This window comes from Amphimedon queenslandica, unplaced genomic scaffold (genome assembly GCF_000090795.2).
Source record: "Amphimedon queenslandica unplaced genomic scaffold, v1.1 AMPQUscaffold_13504, whole genome shotgun sequence".
Classification (NCBI taxonomy): Eukaryota; Metazoa; Porifera; class Demospongiae; order Haplosclerida; family Niphatidae; genus Amphimedon; species Amphimedon queenslandica.
This window is the reverse complement of record NW_003546260.1, coordinates 88,072-103,060: the sequence shown is the minus strand read 5'-3', so window position 1 is coordinate 103,060 and position 14,989 is coordinate 88,072. Positions and strand designations below refer to the sequence as shown.

Below are 14,989 nucleotides of genomic sequence, written 5' to 3'. Positions count from 1 at the left end.
CTTATATTAAGTTCTCTGCATACCCTGTGTTATTTTTTGATGGGATTTTGATGTTGATAATTGTCGGACTTACAACTGTATTGTAATTATTTTCATTCATATTGACAGGTACAGGCACAATTAAATCAATCATTTTTCTTCAATGAATTTTAGCTTAATTACTATGAGTGAAGGAAACAAGAATACAAGTTAGTTTGACTGGAAATATTTTAAACTATCTACTTAGTAACTGTCATAAATTTTTCTACTTTTTTATATGAAAGTACCATATGGGTATAAAATTCCATGATGTACTTGATTTTGAGTCACGAGGGATTCTTACCCATGACAATTAATGCTTTGAAAATAATTTGGTGGAGTTTTATTTTGGCGATTGGCAGTCTGCAAGCTGAATCACCAATATTAAAACCAATCATTAATGCACATGCTCAGTAATGCACGTGTGCATAAAAATCACCAAATTAAGAACCGCCGATTACAATTTTATAGCAAATTGCCAAAATAAAGTGCTGCCAAAATAAAGCACTATATGGTACTCACTGTGCATGTGTAGTATGTGTATACTCAATGCATGTGCATGCCAGCCTGGTGCATGCATAAATACAAAAAATTAATATCTTCAAAATAAAAAATAGAGTTTTCACCAAAGCACAAAATTTTGTACCCTCAAAAATTTATAGCAGTATTGCAACCATTGTGACTGTGCAGTTAGATCTGCATACATGTGGATCTACTAGCCCATCCAGTAAAATATGATGCTTGTCTCCTAATTTTTATTTGGCATTGTTTTAACATGGGTATTTTCCCTTAGATTTACTTGTGGTTTTGAACTGTGTCAACTGGGCATGAGGCTCTATTGTTACTCAACAAAGCTAGCTTGTGAAGTAATAAAACAAGTAATAGTCAAACAGTACAAACCTCCTAATGATGGAGAAAATTGTGTTTTTAGTATTGAAGGCAGCACTGATTCTGTCAGTGTTATGTCAATCATGTATCTGCAGTAGTGGTAAGTATTGTAGAATGTGCTAATACAAATTAATGACTTGCAATCTATTATACAGATTTCTTTGATATTGTTGAACTTGCTAACTTAAATGGGAGAGTTGGTGATGATGTAATGTTTGTGAGGGAGTCAAATGGGCTGGAAGCTTATCAATTATCTCATCCAATTACTATATCAGCAAATAATAGTGACTGGATTAATCTCAGCAAGAGGCTGCCTAACAGTGCTTATTTTGCTCATATTGATAGTAACTATACTGGTAATGTCTTTGTGTGGTCAACTGAATCCAGCAGTGTCATTGTTAAACTTGATATTATGAGAGAAGTAACAGAGCAGAAGTTTCTCAGTGTACAGATATTAGACAGAGAAGCAATAAAGTTTGTATTGCCAGCATCAAATTCTACCTACCGTACAATTGGACTGAGAATAGCTTATGGCTGTACTGTCACTGCCTTTGTTGACTGCTATGAGTTAACTTCTGCTGATCAGCCTGATTTAATTCATGGGATAAATAGTACTAAAGACATTTCTATTTTTGAATCAGCATCATATTCAAATATGCCAAAAGTATAGAGCAGTCATGCTTTTTGTGATGTACTTCCATATCATTATAGGTTTCTCATTTGATTTTTTCATCTAAAGCTAGCACTGCTGTTATTGATTGCCCAGTAAGTTATTGAGAAATTGTATAGTGAGCTATTATTCTTTGATATTTTAGCGAATAAAGGTCAAAGTAGGAGCTGATAAACAGGTGCATGTAGTTGATAATTGTAGTCATGAAAAATAAAAAAAAATTTAGGGGATAAGGGGTCCTGCTGGACAAAGAGGTCCACAAGGATTTAAAGTAATTTTGAAAAATAACTTGATAATATGTACATGCATGTAATTTATGATTATAGGGAGATGTTGGTGACAGTGGTGTTCAAGGACCTTCAGGAAACAATGACATTAGAGGAAGACAAGGACGTCCAGTTAGATTCTAGTTTAAAGCATGTATCATTTTATTTGCATAGGGCTCTCCTGGAACTTCTGGTGATGGTGGTGATAAAGGTGAAATGGTATGTTAAGAATTATTTATTTCAGCATTTTGAAACAATTTATCCATTGTCGAGAGTACCAATAATTCATGTATTCTTGTTCATTGCTGTGTAGTGATGATAATCATGTATTGTTGCAGGGTAGTCTTGGGGATAAAGGAGATAAAGGGGAGATGGGTCCCCCTGGAATTCAAGGCCTTATTGGTGATCCTGGTGAAAGAGGAATGAATGGTACAAAAGGAATGAAAGGAGAGAATGGAACTAGAGGAGACAATGGAATGATTGGATTACCTGGAGACAGAGGAGGGAAAGGACATCAGGGAGACAAAGGAATAAATGTTAATTAATAATTTTATGTTATAGAAATAATTTTACCTTTTGTCTGTCATAGGGAAATGATGGTACTATTGGGAGGCGTGGAAAACCAGTAATGAGAAATTTAATGTATAATGATTACATTTTTTATAGGGGCTTGTTGGAATGAAGGGTGCTATTGGATTCAAAGGAGAAAATGGGACTGAAGTATAGGTTATGATTTATATTAGATTTTAACTGAAGTTATATTTTAGGGTATGAAAGGAATGAAAGGAGAGCCTGGAAGTAGAGGGCCAATTGGACTAAAAGGCGAAACAGGATCACAGGTAATAATTATCCAGTAATGTGGGTGTTCATACAACTTTTGTGAACTAAAAAACAGTAAATTTCCATTAAACGAATCTGTGCTTATGAGCATTAAAAATCATTGAGTTCATATGCTATAATTTATTTGGAAATGTATCTAACTATAAGGGCAATCTGAATTTTAAAACATGAAACTATAAAGAGCAACACTCAATATTTTACGTATTTTAGGGTCTTAAAGGAATTAAAGGAATTAAAGGACTCAATGGTAGTACTGGCTTTAAAGGCAATAAAGGAGAAAAAGGAGAAAAAGGAGAGAAAGGAGTTAATGGAACTAAAGGACCCTCAGGAGACATGGGAATAAAAGGAGAAAGAGGTCCCATTGGACTAAAAGGAGACAAAGGAACCATTGGTGATAGTGGGAATAATGGAACTGATGGCCTTCCAGGAATGAATGTAGTGATATTTTATTATTATGTGATGAGTTACTTGTTGTTGTAGGGTACAGAAGGAATCTCTGGTGAAAATGGAACGATGGGTTCACCGGGACAGCAAGGCATGTTAGGAGAAAAGGTTAGTTGTTCTTAATTTGTACATAATCATTAGCATTTGGGATTTTTAGGGACCGGAGGGAGGAATTGGTTTACCTGGAGTTAATGGAACTTCAGGGGTCAGAGGAAGAAGAGGATTACCTGTTAGTTGTACAATTATATTAAAGCTTGTAGTATCTAATACTTGTAGGGTCGTGTAGGTAATATTGGTGCATTAGGTGATAAAGGAGAAAAGGGCCAGAATGTAATGGAACATTTGATGGGATAATTATTCTGAGTTTGGTAGGGATCAATGGGAATGAATGGTGAACCTGGCAATAAGGGACAGCGTGGATTAGATGGTGATAGAGGAAACAATGTTAGTTATTTCATTTTGTATGTTTTATTACAATAGCTTTTCACAGGGTAGCAAGGGAATTAAAGGAGTTAAAGGAGAAGTGGGTCCCCCTGGAAGTGTAGGCCCTATTGGTGATCCTGGTGAAAAAGGAATGAATGGTACCAAGGGAATGAAAGGAGAGAATGGAACTAGAGGAGACATTGGAATAATTGGATTACCTGGAGACAGAGGAGGGAAAGGATATCAGGGAGATAAAGGAATAAAAGTAAAATTTACATTGTGTAATTATTAATCTTGTTCATTCATTTGTATTTAGGGACAAAATGGCATTACTGGAAGATACGGACCTCCAGTAATAATCATGTCCTTTAAATGTGTTGTTAAAGATTATTTCTCACAGGGATTAAAAGGAATGAAGGGAGCTGTTGGAAATAAAGGAGAAAATGGAACTAATGTAGGTATTAGTGTTTTATGAATGATTATTTTTTGTGATTAAAGGGTACCATTGGTATGAAAGGAGACACTGGTAGTAGAGGCCCAAAAGGACCATTAGGCAAAATGGGATCACCTGTAATTTTTTGACGTGTTTATATATTTTGAATTTTTTTTGTTATACTTTAGGGCCTCCATGGAGTAAAAGGACTACAAGGTGAAATTGGTGATAAAGGTGAAAAAGGAAACCAGGGGAAAAAAGGGTTTAAAGGTGGAGTTGGAAGTAAAGGAATAAAAGGAGATGAAGGAATGAAAGGAGAAAGAGGCCCCATTGGTCCACAAGGAGAAGAGGGAAGCCATGGTACTCGTGGAAGAAGAGGTGTTCCTGGACAAAAAGTAAAATGATACTGTAGTGAAAATAATTTTTAATGATTGGCTATAATATAAGGGTATGAAAGGGTCTATTGGTGACACTGGTGATATTGGTGAAAAGGGAGTGAATGGCTCTCTTGGTGAGAAGGTAAGTCACCTTCTCATTAACAACTACAAATGATAATTTTTTAGGGAATGACTGGTTTAAATGGTAGCAAAGGCGACATGGGGCCAAAGGGACCAGATGGATCAAAGGGACCAGAAGGATGCATGGCTAGTTTCTAATTAGCTAGTTGTTTGTTTATTCTCAATTGTAGGGAGAAAAGGGGAGAAATGGAAGTAATGGAACTTTTGGAGACCCTGGCTGTAAAGTATTATAATTATTCATTTGTTTTTTTGTAAATATGAACTTTTTACAGGGCTCTAAAGGCATTAAAGGTGAAATTGGTCCTTCTGGTAATGATACCATTGGATTAAAGGTATCAACATTATACATTCATTTATAGTTTGTACTTTATCAGGGTGAAAGAGGTGCCTCTGGAATGCAAGGTTCTAATGGAACTAAAGGCATTAAGGTATGTGTATGCATGTAACTCATCATAGTAAACAATTGATTGTTTTAATGAGCATTGACCACTATCAATACTTTGTTAGGGTATGACTGGTGATATTGGAGAGAATGGTTGGATTGGTACCAAAGGCTTAAAAGGATTAAAAGGCCAAATTGTAAGATAATTTATGGTGACTAATAATTCTATATTCCTTTATGCAGGGAGATCAGGGATTTAAGGGGTTTAAGGGCAGAATAGGTGATCGAGGTGATTTGGGAGATGTTGGAAACATTGGTCCTGATGTAAGTCATGCCCATTATTGTTCAGAGCTTTGTAATGATGACAATTAGGGTATTAATGGTACTAAGGGAAATTCAGGTCCTCCTGGTGCTGATGGATCTAAAGGATCGGTTGGTTTTATTGGTAAAACTGTGAGACTATTTTTTCATTAGAATCATTAATTGATAGTGATTTGTTTAGGGAGACAAAGGAAGAAACGGTACACGTGGTGACAAAGGCATGAGAGGAGAGAAGGGCATTCCTGGTGAAAAGGTATATACACAAAGCTAAAGATTATATTGTGTGATATGACTGTCAAAGGGTGATATTGGGAATCAAGGACCTAGAGGTTTTCAAGGAATAGTTGGAGCTCGTGGAAGCCCTGTGAGTATCTTATTATGATGCCATTTAGATACAAATTTTTATTATAGCTTTTCTTACTTTTAATTGAATATTATCACATTCATGTCAAAATTCTTGCCTCATTTTTATTGCTGCTAATAGGGAGAACAAGGTGAAAAAGGCACTGTAGGTAGTCAAGGAGACAATGGCACAAGAGGAGATGAAGGAATGAAAGGAGAGTCAGGTCGTGCTGGTAAACCTGGCCAAAAGGGAGTTAAAGGAGCAAAGGTAGTGTTGATAATGTATTATACGTAACTTAATAACTTAATGCTTTATTTAGGGATTTTCTGGACAACCAGGGCATAGAGGAGATACAGGGAATGTAGGACATACAGGAAAAAAAGTAAATAGTATAATTATCGTAAAGTATTGTATTTATATAAAGGGTCTTCCTGGTGGCCCTGGTCAAGTTGGAAGTACTGGGGAAAACGGTGCAAGAGGAATGAAGGGTGTCACTGTGAGAACAGTGCTGTAATTTGTCAACATATTTGCATCTGTGTTGTAGGGTGCCAAAGGACTTAATGGATCAAAAGGTGACAATGGAAGCACAGGAATGATGGGAAGACATGGGAAAATGGTGAGTATCAGTGGCTTTTGCAGAGGGGGGCTAAGGGGGCTCGAGCACTCTCCTCATGGCTGGGCTTAGAAAAAATTACTGAAGTCCTGGACTTTTGCATTATTACCAAGCCTCTGAACAGATCCCTGAAGATGATTTCAGCAGTTTCCAGTGCTTTAAGGAGCAATCAGAAGTATCACTGGCCAAAATCATGGCACGATTCACATGCCCTCAGCACCCCTTTCTCCAAATTCTTAGATATGCCCCTGAGCATTCCCTCTTTTATTGTGAATTTTATTATGTGTGTGATAGGGTCTGCAAGGTGTAAAGGGTATAACAGGAGATGATGGTGACACTGGAAATATTGGTGAAACTGTGAGTAAATATAATGTTGTTTAAAATTACTATTCCACAGGGATTTAATGGTATACCTGGTCGAAATGGTAGTAAAGGAATGGAAGGGAACACAGGCTCAAAGGGGAAGAAGGTTTTTATTTATTTTCACTTTGATTCTTTAATTTTAATATTTATAGGGCTCTACAGGTGGGATAGGGTCTAAAGGAATGAATGTACATTAAATGAAGTTTCTAAATGACAGCTGTACTTTTAATTGAGTGTAGGGCATTAAAGGTGACACCGGTAACCAAGGTGACAGAGGATTAAATGGTTTGACTGGGCCTACGGGAAAGAATGGACAACCAGGAATCCAAGGATTGCCTGGTAATAAAGGATTCAAGGGAATGATTGGCTGGAAAGGAGAAAAAGTAATTTGGCATTTTTATACCTGCATGGAAGAAATTTTAGTATGAAGAACCACTTTTCTATTCTTATATTTTATAGGGGTCAAAAGGTGACACTGGTAGACCTGGATCACGGGGAGAATTTGGTGAAAAAGGTAGTGATGGATTGATTGGACCTTTAGGAAAAAGAGGATTGTTACAAGGATTGACTGGACAGAAAGGACTTAAAGGTGTTCTTTATGTGGAATTATGCTCACATAAGTATTACATTTTTGTTATAGGTGAAACTGGCGATATTGGGTCTAAAGGAAGTTTAGGAGCAATGGGTTTTACAGGAAAGAGTGGACAGCCTGGGAAACTTGGCCCTAGTGGGAAAAATGGTCGTCCTAGCCCTCCTCCTCTTTTTGGTAACCCTGGAGATAAGGTAATTTAATGTTCACCTTTGTATCATTATTATGCTTAACTAAAGGGTGAAAAAGGATTTATTGGTTCACCAGGTATGAAAGGAGATAGTGGATTGACTGGAGAAAAAGGAATGACAGGCACTATTGGTAGTACTGGCTCAATAGGTGATCCTGGTAATGATGGATTGCCTGGAACTAATGGATCAACTGGGCCATCTGGTAAAAATGGCCTTACTGGATCTGTTGGTGGCACTGGGGACCAAGGAGAAAATGGAGAAAATGGGAATGATGGATTAACTGGAAAAAGTATGAAAGATGATGTAGAGATGTACATACATATAATGATTTTCTGCCAATATTCTGACATCCAATATAACCAAAGCCTCGCATTGGTTGATACTGGTAATTTATCTGACACCATCTTTCCTTGAAAAGACAGATCTACACATATAGAATGCATTTTATTTATTTGCCAACACAATTCAATCAACCTTTTCTTTTCATACTTACAATCAATGTAGTAAGATGCATACAAAAAATGATTGCTGAACTATAAAAAAATAAGCCAATTTAGTTATTGTTGCATAATTATGTTAGTATATTAATGAGGCTGTATTAATAACTAGGTGGTATTGATGGCATGAAGGGACCACTTGGAGAGAAAGGCTCATTTGGTATTAATGGAACTGATGGTATTCCTGGAGGAATAGGTGATAAAGGAATGAATGGAATAACTGGTGATCCTGGTGACAATGGTACTGATGGTGAGTCTGGAGATAATGGAGCTCCAGGAGACAAAGGTCGTACTGGCAAACCAGGACCAGTTGTAAGTTTATTAATTTATTTTTATGAATTTGAAAAGTGATAGGGAGAAGTTGGTATGGTTGGTTCTAAAGGTGACCATGGGTGTAAAGGCATTAATGCAAGTGAGTAATCACATCACATTATGAACATGTTGTTTATTGCGTTGCAGCTGTTATAGGCCCACCTGGTGAACAAGGTATTCCAGGTGAAACTGGTTTGTCTGGTTTAAAAGGATCTAATGGAACTATTGGAGTGATAGGACCAAATGGAACTGAAGGAGATTTTGGAGATGATGGAGGAAATGGTGATATATAATGTCTATAGTTTTTTATTAAAAATTTATTTTCAGGAGGTGTTGGTGAAGAAGGTATCAAAGGAGAACAAGGTGATCAAGGCATGAAAGGTGCCCCTGGTAAACTGATTCGTCCACCTGGTCCACCTGGACCACTTGGTACTAGAGGTAACCAAATCAGTACCGCTGCTACATGTATTTTCAGTATAACTCTAGGAAGAAAAGGTCCTCCTGGAATGAAAGGAATTAGAGGGGATGAAGGACCCATTGGGCCTAAAGGTTTTATGGGAGAAAGAGGAAAACGTGGAGTCCAAGGAAATAAAGGAGATACTGGACCTAACGGAGACTCATTTGGCCTTATTGCTACGGTAAATGTTCACATTTAAAGAGCTGTAATGGTCACAGTACTTGTAGGTATATCAGAATGAAAGTGGATTGCAGCAGGATGGTGGTCACCAACAAGGTGACATGGCTTTTAATCTGGAGAATCAAAGTTTATACATTTATGTCAATGCCACAACTGCCTTAAGAGCATGTTCTGTAAGCTATAGATTTTTACTTCTTTATTATTGTACTTTTACATTTTGCTTAGGACTTCATCCCTGGACCTCCTGTAAGCCTACAAACTATTAGATTAAGCTTTATATTTTAATGTAATAGGGTCCTCCTGGTGAACGAGGTTTAAGAGGAAAGCCTGGAGTAGCTGTTAGTACAAATAATTATATCTTCATCATTCAGTCATTTTTTGCAGGGTGAGAAGGGAGATCCTGGACTACCTGGATTAAAAGGAGATCCTGGTCCTATTGGTAGACCTGGAAAAATGGTACACTACTATACGATGCCCATGCATGCATGTCCATGTATGCACTTACCGGTATATACTGCATGCATGCATGTAATATCACTGCAAGTGTATACCATGCACTTTTCATGCATACACTATGCATGAAAATTGCATGGATTTGCTATCCTTGCATGTTACTAGTCATTCCTTGCGTGTATAATGCAAGGAACTTCCATGGGTATGTATGCTTCATGATAATTAGGGCATTAAAGGAGCTACTGGTCCTAAAGGAATGAAAGGAGACAAAGGAGTGAGAGGAATGAAGGGTAATCAAGGTTTAAAGGGAATAAAAGGAGAGAATGGATCCACTGGCCCTAATGGAACGGCAGGGTTTCCTGGAATGAAAGGAGAGAAAGGAAACAGTGGTTCCACTGGATTAAAAGGAGAGAAAGGAGACATTGGTCCACCGGGAGAAAAGGGAAATAATGGAACAAAAGGAGATAAAGGAGATCAAGGAATGAAAGGAGATCCTGGACCAAAGGGAGAGATAGGCGAGGAAGGAGACCCTGGTATTGATGGTATTAATGGTACTAAAGGAGAACCTGGTATGAATGTAAGCATGATCAATATTGATGATTCATTTGCTGTGATGTATAATGCTCTATAGGGACCAAAAGGTGAAAGAGGAGAAAGAGGTGATAAAGGATATCAAGGATTAAGGGGTAAACCAGGTCCACCTGTAAGTAATGATAAATTGTAATTGCAGTACTGTTGCTGATTCTGATTAGGGTAATAAAGGAGAAATAGGACTTCCAGGAATTGATGGAGAAACTGGCTTAGTAGGGGAGCCTGGAAAAATGGTACCAATTTCTTCATAACATTTTGACTAAAAAGTAATTATAGGGTCCTGCTGGACCAAAAGGAATAAAAGGAGAAAAGGGATGCAATGGAACTACTGTATGGATAAACCCAGTTACTTTCAAAAGTTACATACATTTTATATTTAGGGTATGAAAGGAAGTAAAGGTGAAAAGGGAATGAGAGGCCCTCGTGGTCCTAAGGGGGAGGAAGGCTTACGTGTGAGTAAATTATTGAGTATACATGTATAATAATGATGCTGTAATGTAGTAATTGTGAATTATGAAATTGCTTAGGTAAAAATGTCAATTTTTAAAAAAACACCATGGGCCATAAACTAGCTGCAAAAAAATTTATTAAATTTTCTAATACATACAGTACATGTAGTAATGTCTTTATATGCTATCTAGCTAATTCTATCTGGTAATTTTTTTAACTGCCATGGGCTTAATCAACCAAAAATTTGCTCAGGATTTAATATACCATATCTGCCATATATTTTGTGTGTATAAGATTTCACAATTTGCCTGGTTTTTGTATTTTTTTTTTGCAAATAAAAATTTAATGATTTTAATGTAATTATCACACCTACTATACAATCAGCACGCTATTTTGCAGATATTAAATTTGCAAAATTTTTCAAAGTGCAAAAATTTGCAAAATTTAATCCCCACAAAATATATGGCGTATACTGTATTATGTAAAAGTTTGAGCTGATTTTGGCTAATAGTTTTTTCATTACGGCCGTATAAAATACATCGATTTTTAGAATATTTATACATTGGACTTTATTCCATACTTTTTCCCAAAAAGTGGCTCTGAAATCACTCCCATTCTTCAATATGTGTATCTTATTCAATTAGGGTCCAGAAGGTAAAATGGGCCCTGAAGGTGATAAAGGTGAAACAGGTCGTCAAGGAAAACCAGGTCCCCCTGGAATGAAAGGATTTAAAGGGATAAAAGGAGACAAAGGAGAAAAGGGCGATCAAGGTCTTAAAGGAAGAACTGGAAAACCAGGACCTATTGTAAGTTAACAAATGACAAGCCTATTAGTAATCTTTACTTATTATAGGGTATGAAAGGTAACATAGGACCACCTGGATTAAATGGTACTGATGGCGCTATTGGAAGACCTGGAAAGATGGTAAATATTTAATTTTAGAGTAGTTTACATATTGTTAATTTTAGGGTCCTCCTGGTCCCCTTGGCCCTTCTGGTATAAAAGGAATGAAAGGTATGAAAGGAATGAAGGGAATGAAAGGACCACGTGGTGATGAGGGACCTCCAGGACCACCTGGTAGAAAGGGACTGCCTGTAAGTATATTTCCAAAAAATACTTTTTGAAAAATTTTCAGGGATTATTTGGAGAGAAAGGAAACAATGGTTCCGTTGGACCAAAAGGAGATAAAGGAGACATTGGTCCACCAGGAGAGAAGGGAAACAATGGAACAAAAGGAGAAAAAGGAGATCAAGGAATGAAAGGAAATCCTGGACTAAAGGGAGAGAAGGGCGAGATAGGAGACCCTGGTATTGATGGTATTAATGGTACTATAGGAGAACCTGGTATTAATGTATGCATGATCAATATTGATTCATTTGCTTCAATGTATAATGTTTTTGTAGGGAACAAAAGGTCAAAAAGGAGAGAAAGGTGATGAAGGATATAAAGGATTAAAGGGTAAACCAGGTCCACCTGTAAGTAATGGATTGTATAATGACTTTTGTTAATTGCTACAAGGGTGAGATGGGAAAAACTGGACCTCCAGGTATGAATGGAACTTCTGGTCCAAGAGGATTACCTGGAAAAATGGTATGTTTACATATATTTACATTCCTTTTGTGTGCCTATATCATCAAGCCAAATTGAATTGTAGGGGCCTCCTGGACCTAAAGGAATGAAGGGACAGAAAGGATCAAATGGAACTATTGTACGAAATCTATTATCAATATAGTTTTGCAATACTCTTTTTGCAGGGTGAAAAAGGCATGAAAGGTGAAACTGGTATGGAAGGGCCTATTGGTCATACTGGTAGAAAAGGTATACCTGTAAGTTGTTTTGAAGTAGTCTGTGAGAAGACTGTATGCATAAATATCTGTTCAAAATTTGTTCTACATAGTTTTCATGATTTGATACAAATAGACCTTTTATCACAATTTGTTAATTATGCAGGGTCCTCAGGGTGAAAGTGGTGATCCTGGAGAGAAGGGAAATCGTGGACCAAAGGGAAACCCAGGCCTTAAAGGAATGAAAGGTTTAGATGGATCAAAAGGAGAGGAAGGAAAGAAGGGCAATCAAGGCCTGAGAGGAAGAAGAGGAAAACCCGGACCAATTGTAAAATAATAACATTATAGTACGATTTATAAATAATGATTTATAGGGTGAAAAAGGAAATATTGGACCACCTGGATTAAATGGTACAAGTGGGCCTATTGGAAGACCTGGAAAGAGGGTACAGATGTTAATGTACCAGTATAATCTTTATTTTTTATTAGGGACCTGAAGGTCCTCCTGGCCCACCTGGTATGAAAGGAATGGAAGGAATGAAAGGAATGAAGGGAATGAATGGATCATGTGGTGATGAGGGACCGCCAGGACCACCTGGTAGAAAGGGACTGCCTGTAAGTTTGATGCATATGCTTTTATTTTAAATGAAATTTAATAGGGAGCTTTAGGAGAGAAAGGAAACAATGGTTCCACTGGACCAAAAGGAGATAAAGGAGACATGGGTCCAAAGGGAGATAAGGGAAATAATGGGACAAAAGGATTTAAAGGAGATAAAGGAATAAAAGGAGATCCTGGACCAAAGGGAGAAAAAGGTGTAAAAGGAGATCCAGGTCCTATTGGTAATCCTGGCAAAGAAGGGCAAAAAGTAATACCTTGTCACTTTTATTGATGCATTAATTTTGTAGGGCAATGTTGGAGATAAGGGAAATAAAGGAGACCGTGGACCTAAAGGTTGCAATGGAGAAAAAGGAATAAAAGTGAGATTTGTCACATATTTTTGTTTTACTTAGCCTCTGCCTTTAGGGAGATAAAGGACACAAAGGAGATCCTGGAGAAAAAGGTGAAAAGGGCAATCCTGGACCAAAAGGAAACCCGGTACATATAATTAGAGCAATATGTTACATGGATTCATAATGTAACTGATACCTTAGGGACCCATCGGACCCAAAGGAAATGAGGGACAGAAAGGAGAAAAGGGAGACCAAGTTAGTTATTTTTATTTTTAATTCTTTTAATTTTATTTACAGGGTTTAATTGGGCCAACTGGTGATCCTGGACCTATGGGTCCTCCTGGAAATGGTACGAGAGGACCAAAAGTAAATGAAAGACAAATTATACAATAACGTACAATACACATATCAAAGGGTGACAACGGCACAAAAGGAGAAATTGGTCCTAAGGGAAATAATGGAACAAAAGTAATTATTATTTTTTTGAAAAATATAGTCTACTTGATAGTCAACAATATAATAGGGAGAAAAGGGAGAAAAAGGGAAAAAGGGCATAAAAGGATTGACAGGAGATAAAGGCTGCAAAGGAAATAATGTAAGTGACAATAAAATAGCACAATTATTATTAAAATTTTAAGGGAACTAGAGGAATTAAGGGGGATGAAGGAGAAAAAGGTCCAAAAGGAAATCAAGGATTATCTGGAAGAATTGGAAAACCTGTGAAATTATTATTTGGTCTAAAAGTTTTTAATTTTAACTGTCACAGGGAAGAAAAGGTGAAAAGGGAGATATTGGTATTAAAGGTAAGAAAGGTGAACAAGGACTTCAAGGAAGAACTGGAAAACCAGTTAGTGACACATAATCTATTAATGATACTTTGGCTCATAGGGCTTACTTGGAGCTAAAGGTGAAAAAGGCATAAAAGGAGACATTGGTCCTATAGGAGAAAAAGGAATAAAAGTAATACCTTATAGTGCTTTATATTGGCGGAGCTTTAATTTGGCAATTTTTTGTGTACATGTGCATTACTGAGCATGCGCATTAATGATTGGCGGCTTTAATGTTGGCGATTCTGCTTGCAAATCGCCAATTGCCAAAATACAACTCCGCCAAATTAAAGCGCTATACGGTAGTTACTTGTGTTCACATTGTTTATTTATTTATGTCCCTTGTGCATTAATTGTTATACCATAATTCAGTATTATTGAGTGATATGATTTTTTGGATAGCAATAAAGCATAAATTTGTTATTTGAGTTTTATATACCATTCTATCTCACTGCTTTTTGTCTGACTACACTGATATCACACGTGTGTATAAACATGTATTTATAATTTTAAATCAGCATATAAGTTCATATTTTTTATCTTTTTGTATTTCCAAGGGTTGCAATGGTACTATTGGTGATACTGGACTGCCTGGACTCAGAGGACCTCCAGGAAAACAAGTATTCTGTTTATTTACCTTTATTCTTTATCAGAAATTAAGGGTTTACCTGGTATAAAAGGCAGCAAAGGTATTAAAGGATTTAAAGGATCAAAAGGTAGTAAGGGCAATTTTGGACGTACTGGACGAACTGGTAAAATTGGTCCACCTGGAATGAAAGGAATGAATGTAATGCATACAGTTCACTATAAAACTATAAAATAAATTCCTGCATGCATTGTTGACTGATTTTTTGCTTGCAGGGAATAAAGGGAGCAAACGGAGTTAAAGGATACGCTGGCTCTAGAGGCTCACCAGGAATGAGGGTGTGTTCATATTGCATGATAATTATATAATGATCCATAACAGGGCCCACCTGGTCCCAAAGGAATGAAAGGCGAGACTGGACTGAAAGGTGACCAAGGAATGATTGGAGAAGAGGTAGTTCTGTTATTAAACTAATAATACCATTTTCATTATATCCACAGGGACTTATGGGAGCAAATGGAACAAATGGAGATACTGGCTTACCTGGTGCTAGAGGACCTCCTGGGATGAAGGTGTGTATTTATGTTTTGAAGTGTGC

General features: G+C 37.0%; 1 protein-coding gene across 1 annotated transcript in view; it reads left to right on the top strand.

The window, feature by feature from the left end:
- Positions 1-916: 916 nt before the first annotated feature.
- The window catches only part of LOC100636484 (collagen alpha-1(IV) chain-like), a 16,146-nt gene continuing 2,073 nt past the window's right edge, over positions 917-14,989 (top strand). The window contains exons 1-82 of the mRNA XM_020008891.1: positions 917-1,006; positions 1,062-1,570; positions 1,618-1,671; positions 1,722-1,754; positions 1,803-1,847; positions 1,903-1,974; positions 2,017-2,061; positions 2,181-2,378; positions 2,432-2,467; positions 2,509-2,562; positions 2,610-2,681; positions 2,893-3,117; positions 3,163-3,234; positions 3,284-3,355; positions 3,403-3,456; positions 3,499-3,570; positions 3,617-3,814; positions 3,866-3,901; positions 3,950-4,003; positions 4,048-4,119; positions 4,171-4,377; positions 4,430-4,501; positions 4,546-4,626; positions 4,671-4,724; positions 4,773-4,832; positions 4,875-4,928; positions 5,008-5,079; positions 5,126-5,206; positions 5,255-5,335; positions 5,385-5,456; positions 5,505-5,567; positions 5,688-5,813; positions 5,866-5,928; positions 5,971-6,042; positions 6,091-6,162; positions 6,454-6,516; positions 6,557-6,628; positions 6,675-6,710; positions 6,762-6,905; positions 6,982-7,111; positions 7,163-7,305; positions 7,351-7,591; positions 7,912-8,111; positions 8,154-8,211; positions 8,259-8,393; positions 8,439-8,549; positions 8,598-8,749; positions 8,796-8,921; positions 8,974-8,994; positions 9,042-9,086; positions 9,133-9,204; positions 9,428-9,778; positions 9,833-9,904; positions 9,954-10,025; positions 10,069-10,122; positions 10,173-10,244; positions 10,887-11,048; positions 11,096-11,167; positions 11,212-11,337; positions 11,379-11,594; positions 11,647-11,718; positions 11,762-11,833; positions 11,898-11,951; positions 11,998-12,069; positions 12,194-12,355; positions 12,402-12,473; positions 12,517-12,642; positions 12,687-12,893; positions 12,934-13,005; positions 13,052-13,123; positions 13,180-13,233; positions 13,276-13,344; positions 13,393-13,446; positions 13,502-13,573; positions 13,617-13,697; positions 13,745-13,825; positions 13,867-13,938; positions 14,363-14,425; positions 14,467-14,592; positions 14,667-14,729; positions 14,773-14,844; positions 14,892-14,983. Coding sequence (XP_019864450.1) covers positions 925-1,006; positions 1,062-1,570; positions 1,618-1,671; positions 1,722-1,754; positions 1,803-1,847; positions 1,903-1,974; positions 2,017-2,061; positions 2,181-2,378; positions 2,432-2,467; positions 2,509-2,562; positions 2,610-2,681; positions 2,893-3,117; positions 3,163-3,234; positions 3,284-3,355; positions 3,403-3,456; positions 3,499-3,570; positions 3,617-3,814; positions 3,866-3,901; positions 3,950-4,003; positions 4,048-4,119; positions 4,171-4,377; positions 4,430-4,501; positions 4,546-4,626; positions 4,671-4,724; positions 4,773-4,832; positions 4,875-4,928; positions 5,008-5,079; positions 5,126-5,206; positions 5,255-5,335; positions 5,385-5,456; positions 5,505-5,567; positions 5,688-5,813; positions 5,866-5,928; positions 5,971-6,042; positions 6,091-6,162; positions 6,454-6,516; positions 6,557-6,628; positions 6,675-6,710; positions 6,762-6,905; positions 6,982-7,111; positions 7,163-7,305; positions 7,351-7,591; positions 7,912-8,111; positions 8,154-8,211; positions 8,259-8,393; positions 8,439-8,549; positions 8,598-8,749; positions 8,796-8,921; positions 8,974-8,994; positions 9,042-9,086; positions 9,133-9,204; positions 9,428-9,778; positions 9,833-9,904; positions 9,954-10,025; positions 10,069-10,122; positions 10,173-10,244; positions 10,887-11,048; positions 11,096-11,167; positions 11,212-11,337; positions 11,379-11,594; positions 11,647-11,718; positions 11,762-11,833; positions 11,898-11,951; positions 11,998-12,069; positions 12,194-12,355; positions 12,402-12,473; positions 12,517-12,642; positions 12,687-12,893; positions 12,934-13,005; positions 13,052-13,123; positions 13,180-13,233; positions 13,276-13,344; positions 13,393-13,446; positions 13,502-13,573; positions 13,617-13,697; positions 13,745-13,825; positions 13,867-13,938; positions 14,363-14,425; positions 14,467-14,592; positions 14,667-14,729; positions 14,773-14,844; positions 14,892-14,983 — 8,111 coding nt within the window. The 5' untranslated portion in view covers positions 917-924. The remainder of the gene's footprint in view (positions 1,007-1,061; positions 1,571-1,617; positions 1,672-1,721; positions 1,755-1,802; positions 1,848-1,902; positions 1,975-2,016; positions 2,062-2,180; positions 2,379-2,431; positions 2,468-2,508; positions 2,563-2,609; positions 2,682-2,892; positions 3,118-3,162; positions 3,235-3,283; positions 3,356-3,402; positions 3,457-3,498; positions 3,571-3,616; positions 3,815-3,865; positions 3,902-3,949; positions 4,004-4,047; positions 4,120-4,170; positions 4,378-4,429; positions 4,502-4,545; positions 4,627-4,670; positions 4,725-4,772; positions 4,833-4,874; positions 4,929-5,007; positions 5,080-5,125; positions 5,207-5,254; positions 5,336-5,384; positions 5,457-5,504; positions 5,568-5,687; positions 5,814-5,865; positions 5,929-5,970; positions 6,043-6,090; positions 6,163-6,453; positions 6,517-6,556; positions 6,629-6,674; positions 6,711-6,761; positions 6,906-6,981; positions 7,112-7,162; positions 7,306-7,350; positions 7,592-7,911; positions 8,112-8,153; positions 8,212-8,258; positions 8,394-8,438; positions 8,550-8,597; positions 8,750-8,795; positions 8,922-8,973; positions 8,995-9,041; positions 9,087-9,132; positions 9,205-9,427; positions 9,779-9,832; positions 9,905-9,953; positions 10,026-10,068; positions 10,123-10,172; positions 10,245-10,886; positions 11,049-11,095; positions 11,168-11,211; positions 11,338-11,378; positions 11,595-11,646; positions 11,719-11,761; positions 11,834-11,897; positions 11,952-11,997; positions 12,070-12,193; positions 12,356-12,401; positions 12,474-12,516; positions 12,643-12,686; positions 12,894-12,933; positions 13,006-13,051; positions 13,124-13,179; positions 13,234-13,275; positions 13,345-13,392; positions 13,447-13,501; positions 13,574-13,616; positions 13,698-13,744; positions 13,826-13,866; positions 13,939-14,362; positions 14,426-14,466; positions 14,593-14,666; positions 14,730-14,772; positions 14,845-14,891; positions 14,984-14,989) is intronic.